Raw genomic sequence first — 16014 nt, 5'->3', positions numbered from 1 at the left:
CTCTTCCACTGGGGAGCATCCAACTCACCCACCAACCTTCTGCATCCCTTCCTGTTCTACCAGCCCTTACTTCTGTCACAAGGCATCTTCCCAATAACAAAGCACAGCAAACTGTAGCCTAGCAGGAAAGAATACACTTTCAAATAAAAACATCTTGGCACTAAGATAGAAGCTTCTGGAAAAACAATCATGTGTTTTAAAAGTGTACCATAGCACTACAGCACAACAAATCAAGTTATCGTGGCTATCATCCTCATTTCTCTAATTTCTCTACTTTTCCAACACGTGAACTTACAACTTAGGAGAACCAAATGAATGTGACCCATTAGATACTGGGCTTTTTCATGGCATTCTTAGGCAGAAGTTGTTCCAAGGCCAACTTTCAATGGATTTCTCTGCCTTCTTCTGCCTTCAATTTAACATTCAGGTAGTAGTGGCTTTCAAAATTATTGTCTTCTTTTAAGCAATTAAGAAAGGGAAAAATTTAGCTATATGCTTGGAATAGACAGAAGCGATTCAATGGAAATGATTCAATTTCACCTTTTTAAAGTATCAGTTCTGCAGAATATTGTTCCCTTATCTTCATTAAGTACAGAAGCTGTCCTCAAGTTTAAATTGACTCTCCAGTTCTGGAGGAATGTCAAGTGGGAGATTAGCAGCCTATTCAAATACAGACCATAAAACACGTATGTTTTGTTCATTACATTTCATAGACTCTTAAATGCTGACCTAACATAAAATGATCAATAATATACAAGCTGAAAAAATAGGTCCAATTCCTTACGAGTTGTGCTTAATACACAGTTTAAAGCTGAGTATTTCCTTTGTGTTTGTAGAGAAAGCAGAAACGTGCCCAGCTCAAGTAGGAAGCAAAAGACAATATTCCACCAGAGATGCAACTCAGAAGCAAGCCCAAGAGGATTAAATTTACATTTGCTCTAATTTCACAAACATCTGGAGTTCAACCAGGAATTGATGCAACTCTGTAAAGATGTGAGACTCAGTTTCCATCAGATTCAGCAGATTTCCAGGAGTCCTTATCACAGACATGAATGAGCTGCTGCAGGAAAATTGTAGGCTTGACACATGTGCTATGTGATTAGTAGCTAAACAGCATTTTAAATTTTACTATTTCAAAAATACAGTAATTCAGAAATAAATGATTGCATTTTAATTGTATGAACAATTTGCTTGCACATGTGCAAAAAAAAAACCTCTGCAAGTTATTTCTCTCTCTCTATATCTGTATCTATCGAAAGTGCCAGATTACACTAGGAGAAAAAGTCCAAAGCCTTCTGCACTGAGCTTTATCCCCATTCATTCTTTCACAATTGGTTCAGCGCTGTTTTCTATTTCAGTTTCACTGAGGAAAAGCTAACAAATAAAACTACGATTGTTCACAAACACATCTCTTCAACTGTTTTCCAGAAACCACATTTTCAGGCTGAATTTCCCAGTCATTGCTGAAAGCTCGTCCCTTAACAACAGCTAAGAAAAAGGAGTGAATTGATTATGGTGAAAATTCCTCATTCCACGAGTAACAGCAATGCTAATTAAACCATATCAGAGGTAGCTCCCAAATTCCCACCTGCCTGCCAGACCCCTACAAGACTGACCATAGAATCCCCATTTGCTTCATTCTTTTAGGGAACGGGGAAAAAAGGGTTTCTAATCTTTCACTTTTGTTTAAATTCAGACTTGAAGCACGTATACAAATTGGGAATTACTCTATTCAGCTCAATAAATTGAATTAAAATCACATCCTGTCTTCCTTGTGTAATATCCCATGTTATCCCCAGGGTATCTACTGCTCTGTACAACCCCGTGTCACAGCTAAAAGCAGGGCAGGCTACGAGACTGCAGTTTGAACAGATGATACCAACTGCAGCTCTAACACTGTTAAGGTGGTAAGTCATAGGGGTATGCTGAGAACTGGGCAATACAAAGGGCCTGCACATCCACAAAGAGCAAAAAACCCCAAAATCTCCCACTGCACTGAAGTTGGCAGATGGTCAACTCACTTTATATTGCATGCAAGCAAGAAGCATTGCATTAAAAGAAAGTGAAAGTTGATCAAGCTGATCTCTAGAAGCTGGACAATGACAGGTCAAAGACTTTCAAGTGCATACAGATTCTAACTGAGATACAGTGACACAATCATTTACATGATTTAAAAAAAAAAAAAGAATCCCTTTTCTTTTCAAGGGGTAATGGCTCTAAACTAAAGGGGGAGATTCAGATTAGATGTGAGGAAATCCTTCACTCAGAGGCAGAGAGGCCCTGGCACTGCTGCCCAGAGCTGTGGGTGCCCCATTACTGCAGTGTCATGGGGGGCTGTTCCTGTCTATGGCAGAGGTGGGGCTGAGCTGATTTATCATAGAATCCTAGAATGGCCTGGGTTGAAAATGACCACAGTGCTCATCTGGTTTTAACCCCCTGCTATGCGCAGGGTCACCAACCACCAGACCAGGCTGCCCAGAGCCACATCCAGCCTGGCCTTGAATGCCTCCAGGAGGATCCCTTCCATCCCAAAGCAGCCCACAGTTCTATGAATACTTCATCAGGCCCAGCTAAATTCAGCACCAAGCACTGCAAAAATTGCACTTTTGCTCAGCCAAACTTCTCTCCCCATTTTTCCTTCCCATACATAGGGGATGTAGGATGCCACAGTGAGCTGACCTTCAGTCTCAGGCCAAACGATGTCCTGCTATTGCTCTGTAAGTTTAGTGCATTTATTCCATAGGAAGTACAAAAAGCTTTAAAAAAACCAACTTGGCTTTCACTCTGTGAACTGAACTCTTATCCTTCCTAATTTCTTAAGTGCAACCGTTGTCAGCAGCCAGAGAAATCAACAAAGTTTAATGCATGGAATGAACTTTCCTGCCTTCTTCAAATACATGGCTCTCTCTACCCATACAGAAAGCCACGCTGGACTCATCAGCACCAGACTGCTATTGCCCTGTAACAAACCTCTTCTAATCAGACTCACTGGGAAGCTGGCCACGTAAGCTGCACTCACCAATGAGAGCATGCTAGATCCAGAAATTCAAGGTTCTGGCTAAACTTGGGCAGAAGTTAACTGGAATCATCCACCATTCCCATTAAAATAAGGTCATGGGCAGATGGCCATATCCTGATGGAAACTCTACAATTGGCCAAGAGCTGTTCTGCCTGAAAGAGCTGGCAGATTTAGGGCAGCATATTGCTTTGAGTCTGTTGTTGAGCAACTCCCACTGCTACCATTTGTGTAGACAAACAGCTTCACCACCAGGACCTCTGACTGCTGACAAAAGAATATAAACTCAGTTGAGTATATTGATGAGATTTGCTTCTTTGTGCACGTAATTACTCCTATTGGCAAGACAGTTTAATTGACTTGTTATCAAACTTTCCAGTGTTTTCACTGGAATGTAAAAGGAATGTATAAAATGTTAATACCTATGGACTGTCCAACTTCTATGAGCAAACCATAGAGCTTTTCCAAGTCACTCATGTGCCAAGTTCTTGGATGTACCTCATGAAATCATCAGAAATCCATCTCAAAATAACATCCCAGCCCCAGCAGCAGGCTTTTGCCAGTCAGGCACCCACAGCCTGAATCAAGGACTATTTTTCTTACCTGTGCTTTTGTTTCAGAATAATATTTACAATGAGGTCAATGTAAAATAAAACAAGCAAACTAAAAAGGCAAGTTTCCTGAAGGATCAAGCCCCTAGTAAGCTTAGTTTGAAAACTGGCAGGTCTGGGAAGAAACAATAGGTACATCTGGCAGTATGTGAGATATCCAGATCAGTCTTACATCTCCGCTGACAGCCAGAACTCAAAGCTTGAGAGAGATACTCGAGACAGTGCAGAAAACACATACAAGATCTGTCCCAGAAACGGCCTACATTGATACATGGTGAAGCAATTTCAGTATTTTGGTCATCTTCAGTTTTGACAGTTAAAACAATCTGATATCTGTGCAGCAGCAGTGCAGACGTATTGGAAACTACTGATCTATGAAAGAGCCAAGTGTGAAATGAGCTACCAAAGAGGACAGAATTTGACCTTACATACAAAATTATACATCTGCTGAATGAAAGAAATATACCTAGTAATGTTGTATCAGAGAAAACTACACTAATGCAACATATTGATTTTGAAGCATTTTTACATCGGTGCAACTGGTGTAGCAGCATTCAAAAGTGCTTTATTTCAGACTGTTTAAATGCAAATGATTTCTCATGCACAAAGTGGTATAAAGTTAGAAATGTTTTAAATTGCCATACCATCAGAACTTGTAAGAACAAAGCACTCAGCTTGGGACTGCTTCTTCCCACCAACACTTCTGGGAAGCCAGTGAAGGTCTATGGGATAAGTATCATCTGGAAGTTTCACTACTCGAGTCGTCTCACTCGTTAGAAGGTTCCATTTCAGAATCTGGTGATCATCACTGCAGGAATACAGCTCGTCAGCTGTGGTCCATCCCACACAGCTAACTAATTCCTTATGTTTAATTAAATTAAGGAAGTCTGAAAGTTTTAATTGTTAAAAATACTTATTAAATGGTCATTACTTCAACATTCAACATACTTGAACATTACTTCAATGCTATTGCGCAGAATACTTTATATATAGGAAATACAATTCTTCATTCTTTCCCTGCTTGTTTGTTTCAAGAAAAGCTGGTAGAAACTCTATGAGAAATAAAGCAGACAAACCATACCGTGTGACAAATATTTTACTGCAAGATTTATGATAAATAAAATCCTTTAGAGAAGATAAACTACATGAGAATATAGCATGGATTTCAGTGGTTTATTCTGAGATAAAGGATATGTTTTGGTTCCTTTAAAAGCGAAGTCTTCAGTCTCATTTTGGTTGTTCAGATGGAACATTCGAACGAGGTATGCAGGTATATTATAACTGCAATAAAACAGAACGAGCACATATATAGGCAGCTGAAACTCAAAAGGAAGATACCAACATTACAACAAAATGTTTTCACATAAGCTACATTACATTAGTACTGTGTCAAAATAAGCACCAAATGAGGTTTTAGGGGTTTGTACAGAATCCAGCAGCACCCTTGCACGCTGAATAAGAGCACGTTGTGCCAGGTGTGCTTTGCTAGAACATTGTAGAAGGAAACACTGAAGTTCCCTGGTGCACACACAGCTGTGATGGTAGTGAGGGAAAACCCGAACTTGTCAAGAACCTTCATGTTTAATGACAGCATTGTGAGAACACACAGAATGAAAAGTCCTGCTGGAAAGACAACCCTGCCAGGACCAAATGATACATCATCTTACTGCCACCCACTGCTACTTGTAATGTCCACCCTGCTTCACTGCAACACAGTATTTCCGTGGGGAGGTCAGTGAGGTCCTACAGCCCCGTCCTCATCTGCAGTGCAACAGCCAAAGCCTTTGGGATGCTCTGTGCTGGATGAGCACTGCCGGCCCTCAGGGTGGGAAGGGGGGAGCACAAAGGGTGGGAGCAGACAGGGCACTGAGGAGAGCAGTGATGCACGATGTGACCTCTGAGCCTCCAAATGTTTTCCACCATAAGAACGACGATGGGTCAAACAGCTACCATGTGGAATTTGAGAAATGTAAGAAGGATGCTCAAAGGATAAGAGCTCCTTTCAGCCCTATGTTACACCAATTAAAACGTGCAATAGCTATATTTATTTTTGAACATTTCTCTCATATTTGAATGTCTAACATCCTCCTCATTTCCCGAACCAAGGGCTGTGCCGTGATCCTCACTATCCAGGCACATCAGTTGGCCTTTCAGCCCCATCCCCGACTCCCTCACAGCGGTCCCAGCAGAACCGTCCCATCTGCGTGCCATGATCCCACCCACCCGTTTTCCGAGCACCTCACAGCACCCCTAACCCACCGGCTGCCGCTCGCCCCGCGGTGACGCCTCGCTTAGAGCCTTTCCTATCGCACTGCACCCTCACGGTTCTGGCAGTTCCACCTGCCGCCAACAGGCACGGAGCTCACAGAGGAGACGAAGGCGTTTGTGGGCTGCGCTCACGGGACGCGGCGGCGAGGAGCAGCGGGCAGCGATGCGGAGCGGCGGGAGCTTGGCCTGCGCAGCCCTGCCGCCTCGGCCGTCGTCCCTCCAGGGCTGCGGAGGATCTGAGGGGAGATTGAGCAACGGCTCTGAAGGAGGGGGGGGGGGGGGGGGGGGGAGCGGGCAGGAGCTCTCCTCGGCCCCGCGGCCCGTCTCGCTCTCCGCTCGTGCCAGAACCGCCTCCTTTCGCCCCGCAGCCCGAGGGAGGTCACGGCGGGCCGCCTCCCCGCCGGCACCGCTCGGAATCTCAGCTGACGAACCCGTCCCCCGCCACCCTCGCCATCCGCCCGCCCAGCGCCGCCCCTCCCATCTCCCCGCAGCCGCCCCCCGCCAGGCTCTGCCTTTACCTGTGGCGGCGGCGGCGGGGCGGCCCGCGACTCCGCGAGCTCGGCGTGTGGCGGCGCCGTCTCTATGGCCACGTCTCTCTATGGCTGCGTCCCGCGAGAGGCGCAGCTCAGCGCCGTGTGACAGCGCGTCACCGCGCCTCCCGTGAGCGAGCGCTGATTTCAAAGCGCGCCCCGTTTCCACTTTATTTATTTAAATACTTTTTAATGCTTTTTTTTTTTTTTTTTTTTTTGGTGGGTTTTTTCGTGGGGGGTTTTTTTTTTTTTTTTTTTTTTTTTTTTGGCGGACCGCTCCGCCGCGCCGTCCGCTCGCCGCCCTAAGCGCCGCCCCCTGACCTACTTCTCCAACGAAGGGATTTAATCCCTTCCACCCAGGCACGGCCGAAACACCGCAGATATCGCTTCGTCTGCTCCTCCGACACATGGGGGGGAAGGAGGAATAAAAATAAAATGAAATGAAATAAAATAAATGAACCCAAACCGGCCACCCCCGCAGGACGCGCCGCCCCGCTAACGGCCGCCAAGATGGCGCGCGGCGCGGCTTTTTCCTCCTTTCAAACCCGCGGCCGCCCCGCCCCCTCCCGCCCCAGCCTGCCCCGCGCCTTTCTAACGAATTTCGGTTCGAGTTTGCCGTTTGGGCGCCATTTTCGAGTGTGGAAGCCGCCGAGTCGCGGCGCGAGCCGGGGCGGCCTGAACCTCCGCCGCCCGTCCGCGTTGAGCGCGGCGCTTTGCCGCGGGGCGGCCGGAGCCGGGGCTTCCTTCACTGCCGGCTGGGCGGACGGGCGGCCCGAGAGACCGAGAGCGGAGAGCGGAGCGCCGGAGGTGAGCAGAAGGGGTGGGGGGCAGCGGGCGCCGCGTTCTTCCCCTTCGCTCCCCGCTCTGAGGCAGCGCGAGGCGGCGGCCGTTCCTTCGCGGCGCTGAGTGCCGCCGCGCCGTTCCGCGCTGTTCCGCGCTGCGGGCCGGGCTGTGAGGACGCGCGGAGCCGTGTGTGGGAGCTCCGCCCGCGGCTTTTTACCCTTGGAACGGCGAAAGCCAAACTGTTAGGTTTCCAACGGGTGCCCGGCGCAGGGCTGTGTCAAATGATGGGGGGAGGGTTTACAAAATTAAAAAAAACAATAAAAAAAAGATTTTTGTCGCTGACATCGGTTATCGCTACCGAAAGGCTTGCGATAAGGACGGCTTCCTGCCCGCCGCCGCCTCTCTCCCCTCCCCGCCGCGCGGTGCCGGGCGGAGCTGCGCTGTAGAGAAGCGGCGGCTGTGGAAGAAAAAAGCAGCCCGGTGCCGGGAGAAACTGCGGCTGCCCCGGGACGGCGCTCCGACACGGGAGCACGGCCTGCGACCGCTTTAAAACGCGCTCAGTGTCTCGTTTTTTTTTTCCCCCCCCCCCCTCCCCCATTGTCCCAAATGAAGGACTCTCATGAGAGTGTGGGTTGGGGGTAGGTCTGCAAACGTCAAATGATTGGCACCAATTGTGAGATGACTTTCTAACCACGTCAGTTTTTTTTTATCTGGTGAGAAGTAAACTTTCTCATCTCCGTTTCTCTACAAACTGCTTTGCCCGCTTTGATTGAAACTCTTTAGAGAGTTTCCCTCCCGCCGGTCGCTTTCTCTTTGGCGTTTTGTGGGAGCCGTGTTGGAGTACCGACGTGTGGACTGCTGTGTGTTTCCTCCCTGCTCGCATAGCTCTAACATCACCAGGGATGAAGGTATTTTCACGTCGCTCTGGCTGTTAGATGCCGAATGCTGGCAGTCGGGGCTGCGCTGCGGCTCACAAAAGGAGCGTATTGATGGAAGCTGTTGGAGGGTGAAGCCTGTGCTCTGACTACGCAGGTCTTTTTGTTTGTGTGTACATACGCTCAGCATGGAGTGCTGAAAGTGTGTGTCGGGACTGAGTGCTGCGTGTGAAGAGCTCGGACGTCGGGCTTCCCGCTTCGTTCCTGTCGTCGTCGTTAACTCTTTTGCCCCTGGTGTCACAGCTGCTCTCCCCAAGTGGAGGTCGGTGGCCCTGTGTGTGCTGGGGGGAGTTGGAGCTTTGTGATCCTTGAGGTCCCTTCCGACCCGGGCCGTTTGGTGATTCTGTGAGCTTGCAAACTCCATCGGCTTCAGGAGGTGCACGGCTGCTGTCTGCAGATCAGGGCGGGTCCCTTGTTTTTTGGGGCGATCCGTTTATTAGTTTGTCATAGTTTTTGTTTCAGATTTGGGTTTTTTGTCTTCAAAATACATCTGGTCTTTCATTTCCGCGTTAGTCGTACTTATAGGTATGTTCCGTAGGGGATTGTAGTTTAACGCAGAGATGGTGGGGTTTTCTTGTTTATGTTAGAGAGAGATCCCTTCAATAGTTTGATTGCTTGGAATTGCCGGGGAGCAGCCAGCTGAGATCATGGCGAGCAGGAGCACCAAAACCTCGACAGCAGCCCACCAGAAAGGCAGACAGCCCGTAGAGGAGCCCACCGGTGACATGCAAGTGGAAAAACAAGACGGCAGGCAGCTTGGGGAAGGAGCAGCAGAAGGTAGGTGGGAGCACTGTGCTTCTGGTGCCGTGTAAACCTGACCGTGGTGCATAGCGAGCAACAGGGCTCAGCAGAAGTTGCCGACTATTCCAGATTGGACTCGCTCTGTTCTGATCAGGAGAGGAAGATTGAAAGCTTTGACTTCTGACGTGTTTAAACTGCTTTTAAAGCGGTTTGCAAAGAGTTAGCATTGGGACTTGTGACTTACTACAAGTGCAAAAGCAATTAGTGAATTTTCTCCTAATAAGACCTATTTTATGTTCCTGATCTGTACCAGGTTGTGGTACAAGAGCCAGGATTTTTCACACTTATATGCAGCCAATGCTGTGAGATTTCTTGGAATGGAATAAATGTCACGTTTATTTATTTAACTCTTAAAACGATTTGACTTTCTTTTTCATGAAGCAGTGCATTGTCTTGTGGTTCTTGGGTTGAATTTTTGCTGAAAGTATCTGGAAAAAGAGCAGCGTGTGTCTTTCAGGGTAGCGAGACAGGAAATGATTAAATGATTTGAGCACAGATATTTGACAAACGGATTGATAAATTGAAATTGGTGGTAAAACCTACTGTCTATGTGAAAGAAAAGCTGCTGGTAACTGTTGAAAAGCTGCTTTGCTTACAACAAGCAGATATCCAGGGGGCCAGTTTGTTTTCGTAACAAACTTCCTGTCTTTGCAGAGCAGTTGTGCTGTCATTGCAGCTTTAGAGCATTGTGCAGCGGTCCCCAAATCTTGCAGAGTGACTTGGGAGCGCGCTTGAAATGTGGCTTTGCACTTATTAATTAGGAAGACTTTGCCTGTTTCAGATTTGTAGCTTTATTGTGACGGCTGTAGCTATTGTAATTGCGGAGTGCCTATTAAAGTGTGTTAGAATAGGAATTGCATAATGAAAGAACAAACCCACTGGTGAATCGATGGGATGTCTTAAGTGTCTCTTTTTGAAAGATTCGGTTTGTGGAAAGAAGGATTTAAATTCCACTTAGCTCCTTACAATGGTTGCAGTAGTATAGCTCTGGTTAATATAGAAATGGTGTCTGCTTTTGAAATCGAGCTTTTTATAGGTGTTTGGTCATTGAGTGCTTATGGCCTTAATTTTCTTTCTGCTTATTTTGGATGGTTTTTAGCAGTCTCAAATGAGGAGTCTGATAATCGGAGTTTAGAAGAGATTTTGGGTAGCATCTCTCCTCCCCCTCCTCCAGCAATGACCAATGAAGCCGGTGCTCCTCGTCTCATGATAACTCACATTGTAAACCAGAACTTCAAATCCTATGCAGGGGAGCAAACTTTGGGACCTTTTCATAAGGTAATTTTCTTCTCCCTGTAGCGATCTCTAAATGAAGGTAAGGCTTTGCTGCATGCTGGTGCCCCTTCCTGTAGTTTCACATAACCTCACGTCAGAAAAACTGAAGAGTATTGAGCTTTTAGAATTGCTTTGCTGGTGATATCCTCTCTTTTAGTTACTGAGCAGTAGGGAAAACAGCAAAGTGCAAATTCTTGATTCTGTACAATTGTAATTTGTCAGAAAGCCTGCAAAAAGGCTCACTTCTGTCTTTATTTCGTTTGCTGGGGAATTTTGAGGAGCATGTTTGAAGAATGAGAATGTTTTTAGTGCCCACAAGAGATTTTCGTGGCTAATCATGAAACTTTCCTTGCGAATTTGCTTGCTAAGTGCAGTATCACTTTGAGTTAACAAGTTCTGGTTTAGAAGGCTGAGCTGTGTGGAGGTGTTTTGTTCTCTTAAATAAGTTGTACTGCTCTGCCTCTGGTTGTGAAGATTAAGCTATCGAATAAGCTGCAGTTTCCTGTGCTAGAAATAATTATATTTTGAACTATTTACAAATGAAGTGGGTGATGCACGCTGGATCTACTGCCCTCAGCCCAACACCTTTTTTCCTTCTGTTCTGCAGCGTTTTTCATGCATTATTGGGCCCAATGGCAGCGGGAAATCCAATGTCATTGATGCGATGCTTTTTGTGTTTGGGTATCGAGCACAAAAAATCAGATCCAAAAAGCTCTCTGTGCTGATCCATAATTCTGAGGAACATACGGACATCCAGAGCTGTTCTGTGGAAGTCCACTTCCAAAAGATCATTGACAAGGTACGTATCCTGCTGCTCAGGAGGGTGGCACTTATTTTACTCAAGCCTTTGACAACTTAATATTTGATCAGTTTGAGCTGGGGAGGACGTGGTGGCATAGTTTACCCCTGGGAAGCAGAACATCAATTTGAAGTTAATTAGCTAAAAATCCCTCTCTCAAGTAGTGCAGCTCTTAAAATATGAGCAGGGACTGTTGTGCTGTTCTGTGAGATGAGTATTTGGTATGCAGTCAGTTTGGAGCTGCGCAGAATCTTCTGACAGTCATTTTCAGAAATCGTCGCACATTTGTCACTTCTTTTCTCTCAAGGAAATAAAGCTTATTTCTGAAATTAACAGCACCTTGAGTAACTTTTGAGTCTGCATCTGGATGTGTTATGTGTTGCTACATTTCTAATACGGGCATATAGATTCGGGTGTAAAACCTATTGAAGCAAAAGCTTTCAAACCAATTAGAAGCTATTTTAGAAAATTCATAAAATGTAAAACCAATCTGAAACACTTAATGGATGATAAATGTGCCTGCAATTTTAAATCCGATTTTTCCTAGAATTTCTGGATTTCACACCCACTGGCTGATGCAGTGTTTGAATGAAATAGAAAGTGCTGACAATGTAAAAAAAATAAAATAAAATAAAATTTTGTTGCTTGTCATTTCATGTATTGGTAAAATCTGGGCTATATTGTTGACTTATTGCAATTACATTACTAGAAATTAATTTTGCTTGATTTAAATTGAATTTTTGTGAGCATTTAGTCTGGCTGAAGATTCTTGTTGAATTTCAGATTAGTCAGTATAGTGGGAAAGGTACAGCAAAGCTCCAGAACTTGTGCTAATGAGGGGACAGTCATTAAAAGAACTGTTTTAAATAAATTTTCTTTGACTCAATCTGCACAGACCCGAGCTTTTTGCTTCTGCCTGTGTCAGCCACATTCAGTGATCATTTCGTTTGATTTTTTTTTTTTTGATTTTTTTTTTGCTTGGCTCTGTATGAACGCCTAAAAGCTGCACTTGTGATGTAAAAAGCTTGTGAGTGTACCTGGTCAGATGGTGCTCAGGGGGTTGGCCTGGCAAAGCAGGGCAGGCTGAAGTCTTTACAAGAAGCATGGCTCAGCTTTAACTGCTTGAAGTGAGTCCCAGCTTTGCTGCAGTTGCTTTTTGGTGAAGTCGAGATGATCTTTTGAAGCTGATGTCATCATGTTTGTCACATCTTTAATATTTTGCATTTTTATCTTCTGCAGTTTCTCTTTAGAACTACTCAGCAAAAAGCAGCTTTCTAGCACTACAAAAGAGGAGCTTAATTACAGACAGTAGCAAACCATTCACGGCTTCCTAACCTAAAATTGAAAGGGCAGGATACAACAGCCACTTTAAAGCTGAAGTAGGGCTTTTGTGATGTGCAGCCCTGGTGAAGAGAAGAAATTAGGTATTTTTAAAGCAAAAGCTTGTATTAGAGATGAGAAAGGCAGCACGTGAGGACCATGCAGATTTGGGCTTTTTGGTTTTTTTTTCTAGTGCTTAATATTTTTTTGAAGGTGTGCATCATTAAGTGGACCCTGACTTAAAACCTTAATGTGATAAAATGGTGAAAAGTGAGGTAAACATACAATGCACTAATTGTATTTCTGTCTTTGTTTTTCCTCAACACAGGAAGGGGATGATTATGAGGTCATTCCTAACAGCAATTTTTGTGTATCTAGAACTGCCTATAGAGATAATTCTTCTGTATACCACATCAATGGCAAGAAGTCAACGTTCAAAGATGTTGGCGTTCTTCTTCGGAGTCACGGAATCGATCTGGACCATAACAGATTCTTGATATTACAGGTTGGTGTATGAATAAAACCAATTTTTATGAAAGCCACATTTCCAGGTATAGTTACCAGAATGCTGCTTAGCTTCGAGTCTTGTATGTGAGGCCTTAAAGTACTCTAGCAGCACATCATGGTTTGCAAGCTGTAGTGAAGATGCGAATCATTATTTGCTGCTTTAGAAATTTAAGGAAGAGAAACAGTTGAAGACACTAATATAATTTTTTCTATTAATGAATCTGTGCTCCTGACATGTGGATGAATAGAAGAGTTGTCATACTTGTTCCGCCCTAGCAGCACGTAAATATTGGTGTAGTAAAATAAACCTTAAACCCCAATATTATTGTGCTGCTTAAGCGTGGCAGAGATTCAGCAACTTGTTTATGCTTTAGATAAAGGTGCATCAATACGAACTTAATGATACTACTATTAAGTTATCTACAGTTCTCATCTATAGGCATGGCTTTACTGCAGAAGTATGTATATTAAAAATAACTGCATAAAACTGAGGGCAAGAAAAAACCCATTTACTTCTCATTTACACTCGTTTAACAACTGCAGGGGACTGGAAGCACAGCAGGTTTGTAGCCAATTCTAGGTACATATTGAAAAGCTGCAATTTACAGCTCATGCTATAAAAGTAATAGCTTGTGAATATGATATCATTTCTTCTCACATTGGGATTTAAAGTTCTAAAGCTTGCTGGTGTGTGCTGGCTGTGTGAAACACAGGCAGGCTGAAGACAACCACACTTACTTGTCTAGTGCTTAAATAATAATGGGGGACTTTGCTGGTGCCAGCCAGTCACTTAATGTGTGAGCTGAGTTAAAGCACTTGATGGGCTTATTTAAATATTCCATTGGGCACAGACATCTGCAATCACCCATAATTATTTCACTGCTATTACAAACGTGTCACAAATCTGTTCTGAAGGATTGTGGCCTGGAGAATCAGAGAGCAGTGGAAGCCTCCTAAGATGTGATGGTTTTCAACAGAGATGATTTTAAGTCTGTTTTTGTAAAAGGAGCTTCCAGTTCCCCTCTAACAAAAAAAAAAAAAGACATATTTCAGATAGGTAGCTGTGTTTGCTTCACTTCCTCAAGTCTACTTTTTACAGTTACACCCACAAAAAGAGGATATATCTGTTTTTGAAGTATTCATGCCAATTAATTAATCCATTCAGTGCTTTCTTCTCGTGCTTTTTGGTTTTCAAGTGAGAAATATCTTCAATAATACAATTGGTAATATACGTATTTGTTATAATAATGCTCAGAAGTATCACTTTAGAAACATTGTTTAAAAAAAAAAAAGGAGAAACTGCAGTCAGATGTGTTAGAAATGATGGTGCAGAAGTATCCCAAGCTGAGTGCTGCAGAGCGTGTCCTTCCTGCTCTGGGAGGGGAAGGAAGCATTTTGCAGGGACTACTGCTAAGTTGCTGTTTTATTTTTTACTTTTCTCCCCAGATGTGTTTTTTTTCTTCTTCTTCTATTAATTGTTTCCCATGAGGAGAACGTTCTTGATGCTAAAAGCTTGAGTTTCATGCTTTTCATCTGTATAATGGGGAATCAGGGCAGTGTGAGTGCTGTTAAGACACAGAGATGCTTCCCACCATCTTTTTTCTTTCTTTGCACTGAATTTGGTGCGTGATGTGATAATGAACTGCAGAGGAAACTCCACAGAGATTTTCTGTTTATTCAGTGTGGCTGAGGCAAGGCCCTTTCTCCTTGAACACGTCTGTGTGATTTCTATTATTATTATTTAATTTTCTTTTTTTTTTTTTTTTTTTTTTTTAAATGAATTCTGTTAATCAGACGATACGAAGCTGAGTAATTTCCATCTGGAAAATGTGACTGTTTCTGTATAATGACAAAAAAACATCAAAACCCAAGTAGTAAAAGTCATAGAAGTAAATGAGACCATAACAGAAAGCCAGGGCTGCCTGCTGCCATCACAAGGATTGCCCCTTTTCCCTCCTACTTTTCAAATTAGGTTGTTTAAAGTTGGAGGAATAAGCGACAATTCTATTTCACTTTTGCTTCTCTTATGTTGTAGTTAAGTTAAACGCAGAGTAGCCTCTTTGAGCTCAGTATTGAGTTAGAATAATTTCACTTTGAAAATCAATTGCACCTCTTTGGTTATGACTTTCGCTTGGGTGTAATTAACATAGATCTCTTTTAAGAGACAAAACTGTTACTTGCAACTTGTGAGAAAGCATTCTCTAGCACTAAAGGCAATGTTGTAGGACACGTTCTCTTCCAAGTAGAACTCTGAGATACTTGATTGGTATCCTGCTACCACATCTAGCATTACTCAGTGGCAAATGCTTGCTTTTGAGAAGGCTGCTTCCTTTTTTTTCCTTTTCCTTCTCTCCACCTCGCTCCCATTCTGCAGTCTCCCTCTGGCGTGGCTCATTGGGTGCATCTGGGTGGGACTCTGAAAGCTTGGGCCAGAACCACAGTTTCTACAGGTTGAGTAGAAAGTGGTGCAGGTACTTGATGCCATCCTGAAAACGTTGAAATCAAACTGGTGATTTTGCTGAGTAACGTTGCCAAAAATGCATGTAGGAAAACAATGTGCTGCTGATCAGGCAGTTCTGGAAATGTCAGAAATTGTGTGCCTGAGTTAGTTAGTTAATTGGAAAAAAACCCTTGTTTTAAGGGAATGGGTTTGGTTACTGTGTGCTGCTGCCAACAATTAACAGGAGGAGTTTGTCACTTCTGCGATGCTTAAGTTCTATTGCTATGTATTTTGTTTTTAATAAATTGCTTTATGCTTTTTAGCACTTGGGGAACAGGCAATGCTTGGTGCACTGCTAATGAGATTGCCACAGCCTGAAACTGCAACGGGAAAAAATGCATCTAGTCACTTTTTGTTTAAAGTAGGCTGGGTAGTGTGCTAGTATCTGTCATCTTGCTGCTACTGGTTCCTGCCTTCCACACTTCATACCCAAGCTTCAGTAACTTGTATATCTGTAAAGAAGAACAAATAAAATTATAATTAATTTAGCTTTTTTTTTTTGAATACTTGGAACATGAATGTCTATGCACAGAAAGCTTGGGTAGGTTTGCCCAGCCAGGTCGGGCAAAGCTCAGAAGGTAAGTGTGATTGCTGTTGCTCAGTAGCAAGTCCTCTGAAGTGGTCAACCTCGAGGCCAGAAGGAAATCCCAGCCTCTCACTCATGGCTGG

At 44.0% G+C, this 16014-nt stretch overlaps 2 protein-coding genes across 10 annotated transcripts in view; one reads left to right on the top strand and one right to left on the bottom strand.

Annotated features, from left to right (window-relative positions):
* Nucleotides 1-6908, bottom strand: part of IFT80 (intraflagellar transport 80) — a 43402-nt gene extending 36494 nt beyond the window's left edge. For 2 of the 5 annotated variants that reach the window (XR_008207679.1, XR_008207680.1), the window contains exons 1-4: nt 6414-6545; nt 5887-6131; nt 4826-4908; nt 4272-4497 (exon numbers count right to left, since the gene is read on the bottom strand). Coding sequence is in view for 3 of the 5 variants with exons in the window: in XM_052686591.1 (XP_052542551.1) it covers nt 4272-4497; nt 4826-4858 (259 nt within the window). In the remaining 2 variants the exon portion in view is untranslated. Of the gene's footprint in view, nt 1-4271; nt 4498-4825; nt 4909-5886; nt 6132-6413; nt 6546-6750 lie in introns of those variants that run through there. The other 3 variants (XM_052686591.1, XM_052686594.1, XM_052686592.1) reach the window with 3 other exon arrangements.
* A 138-nt stretch (nt 6909-7046) lies between these two features.
* SMC4 (structural maintenance of chromosomes 4) overlaps nt 7047-16014 on the top strand; it is a 33037-nt gene continuing 24069 nt past the window's right edge. Inside the window, exons 1-5 of one of the 5 annotated variants that reach the window (XR_008207693.1) lie at nt 7047-7232; nt 8731-8920; nt 10044-10222; nt 10827-11018; nt 12667-12843. Coding sequence is in view for 4 of the 5 variants with exons in the window: in XM_052686641.1 (XP_052542601.1) it covers nt 8791-8920; nt 10044-10222; nt 10827-11018; nt 12667-12843 (678 nt within the window). In the remaining variant the exon portion in view is untranslated. Of the gene's footprint in view, nt 7233-7896; nt 8117-8381; nt 8406-8730; nt 8921-10043; nt 10223-10826; nt 11019-12666; nt 12844-16014 lie in introns of those variants that run through there. The other 4 variants (XM_052686644.1, XM_052686641.1, XM_052686642.1 and 1 more) reach the window with 4 other exon arrangements.

Source organism: Tympanuchus pallidicinctus, unplaced genomic scaffold (assembly GCF_026119805.1).
Source record: "Tympanuchus pallidicinctus isolate F22 unplaced genomic scaffold, pur_lepc_1.0 scaffold22, whole genome shotgun sequence".
NCBI classification, from domain to species: Eukaryota; Metazoa; Chordata; class Aves; order Galliformes; family Phasianidae; genus Tympanuchus; species Tympanuchus pallidicinctus.
Note: the sequence above shows the minus strand (reverse complement) of the source record. Positions and strands in the feature narration are given on the sequence as shown.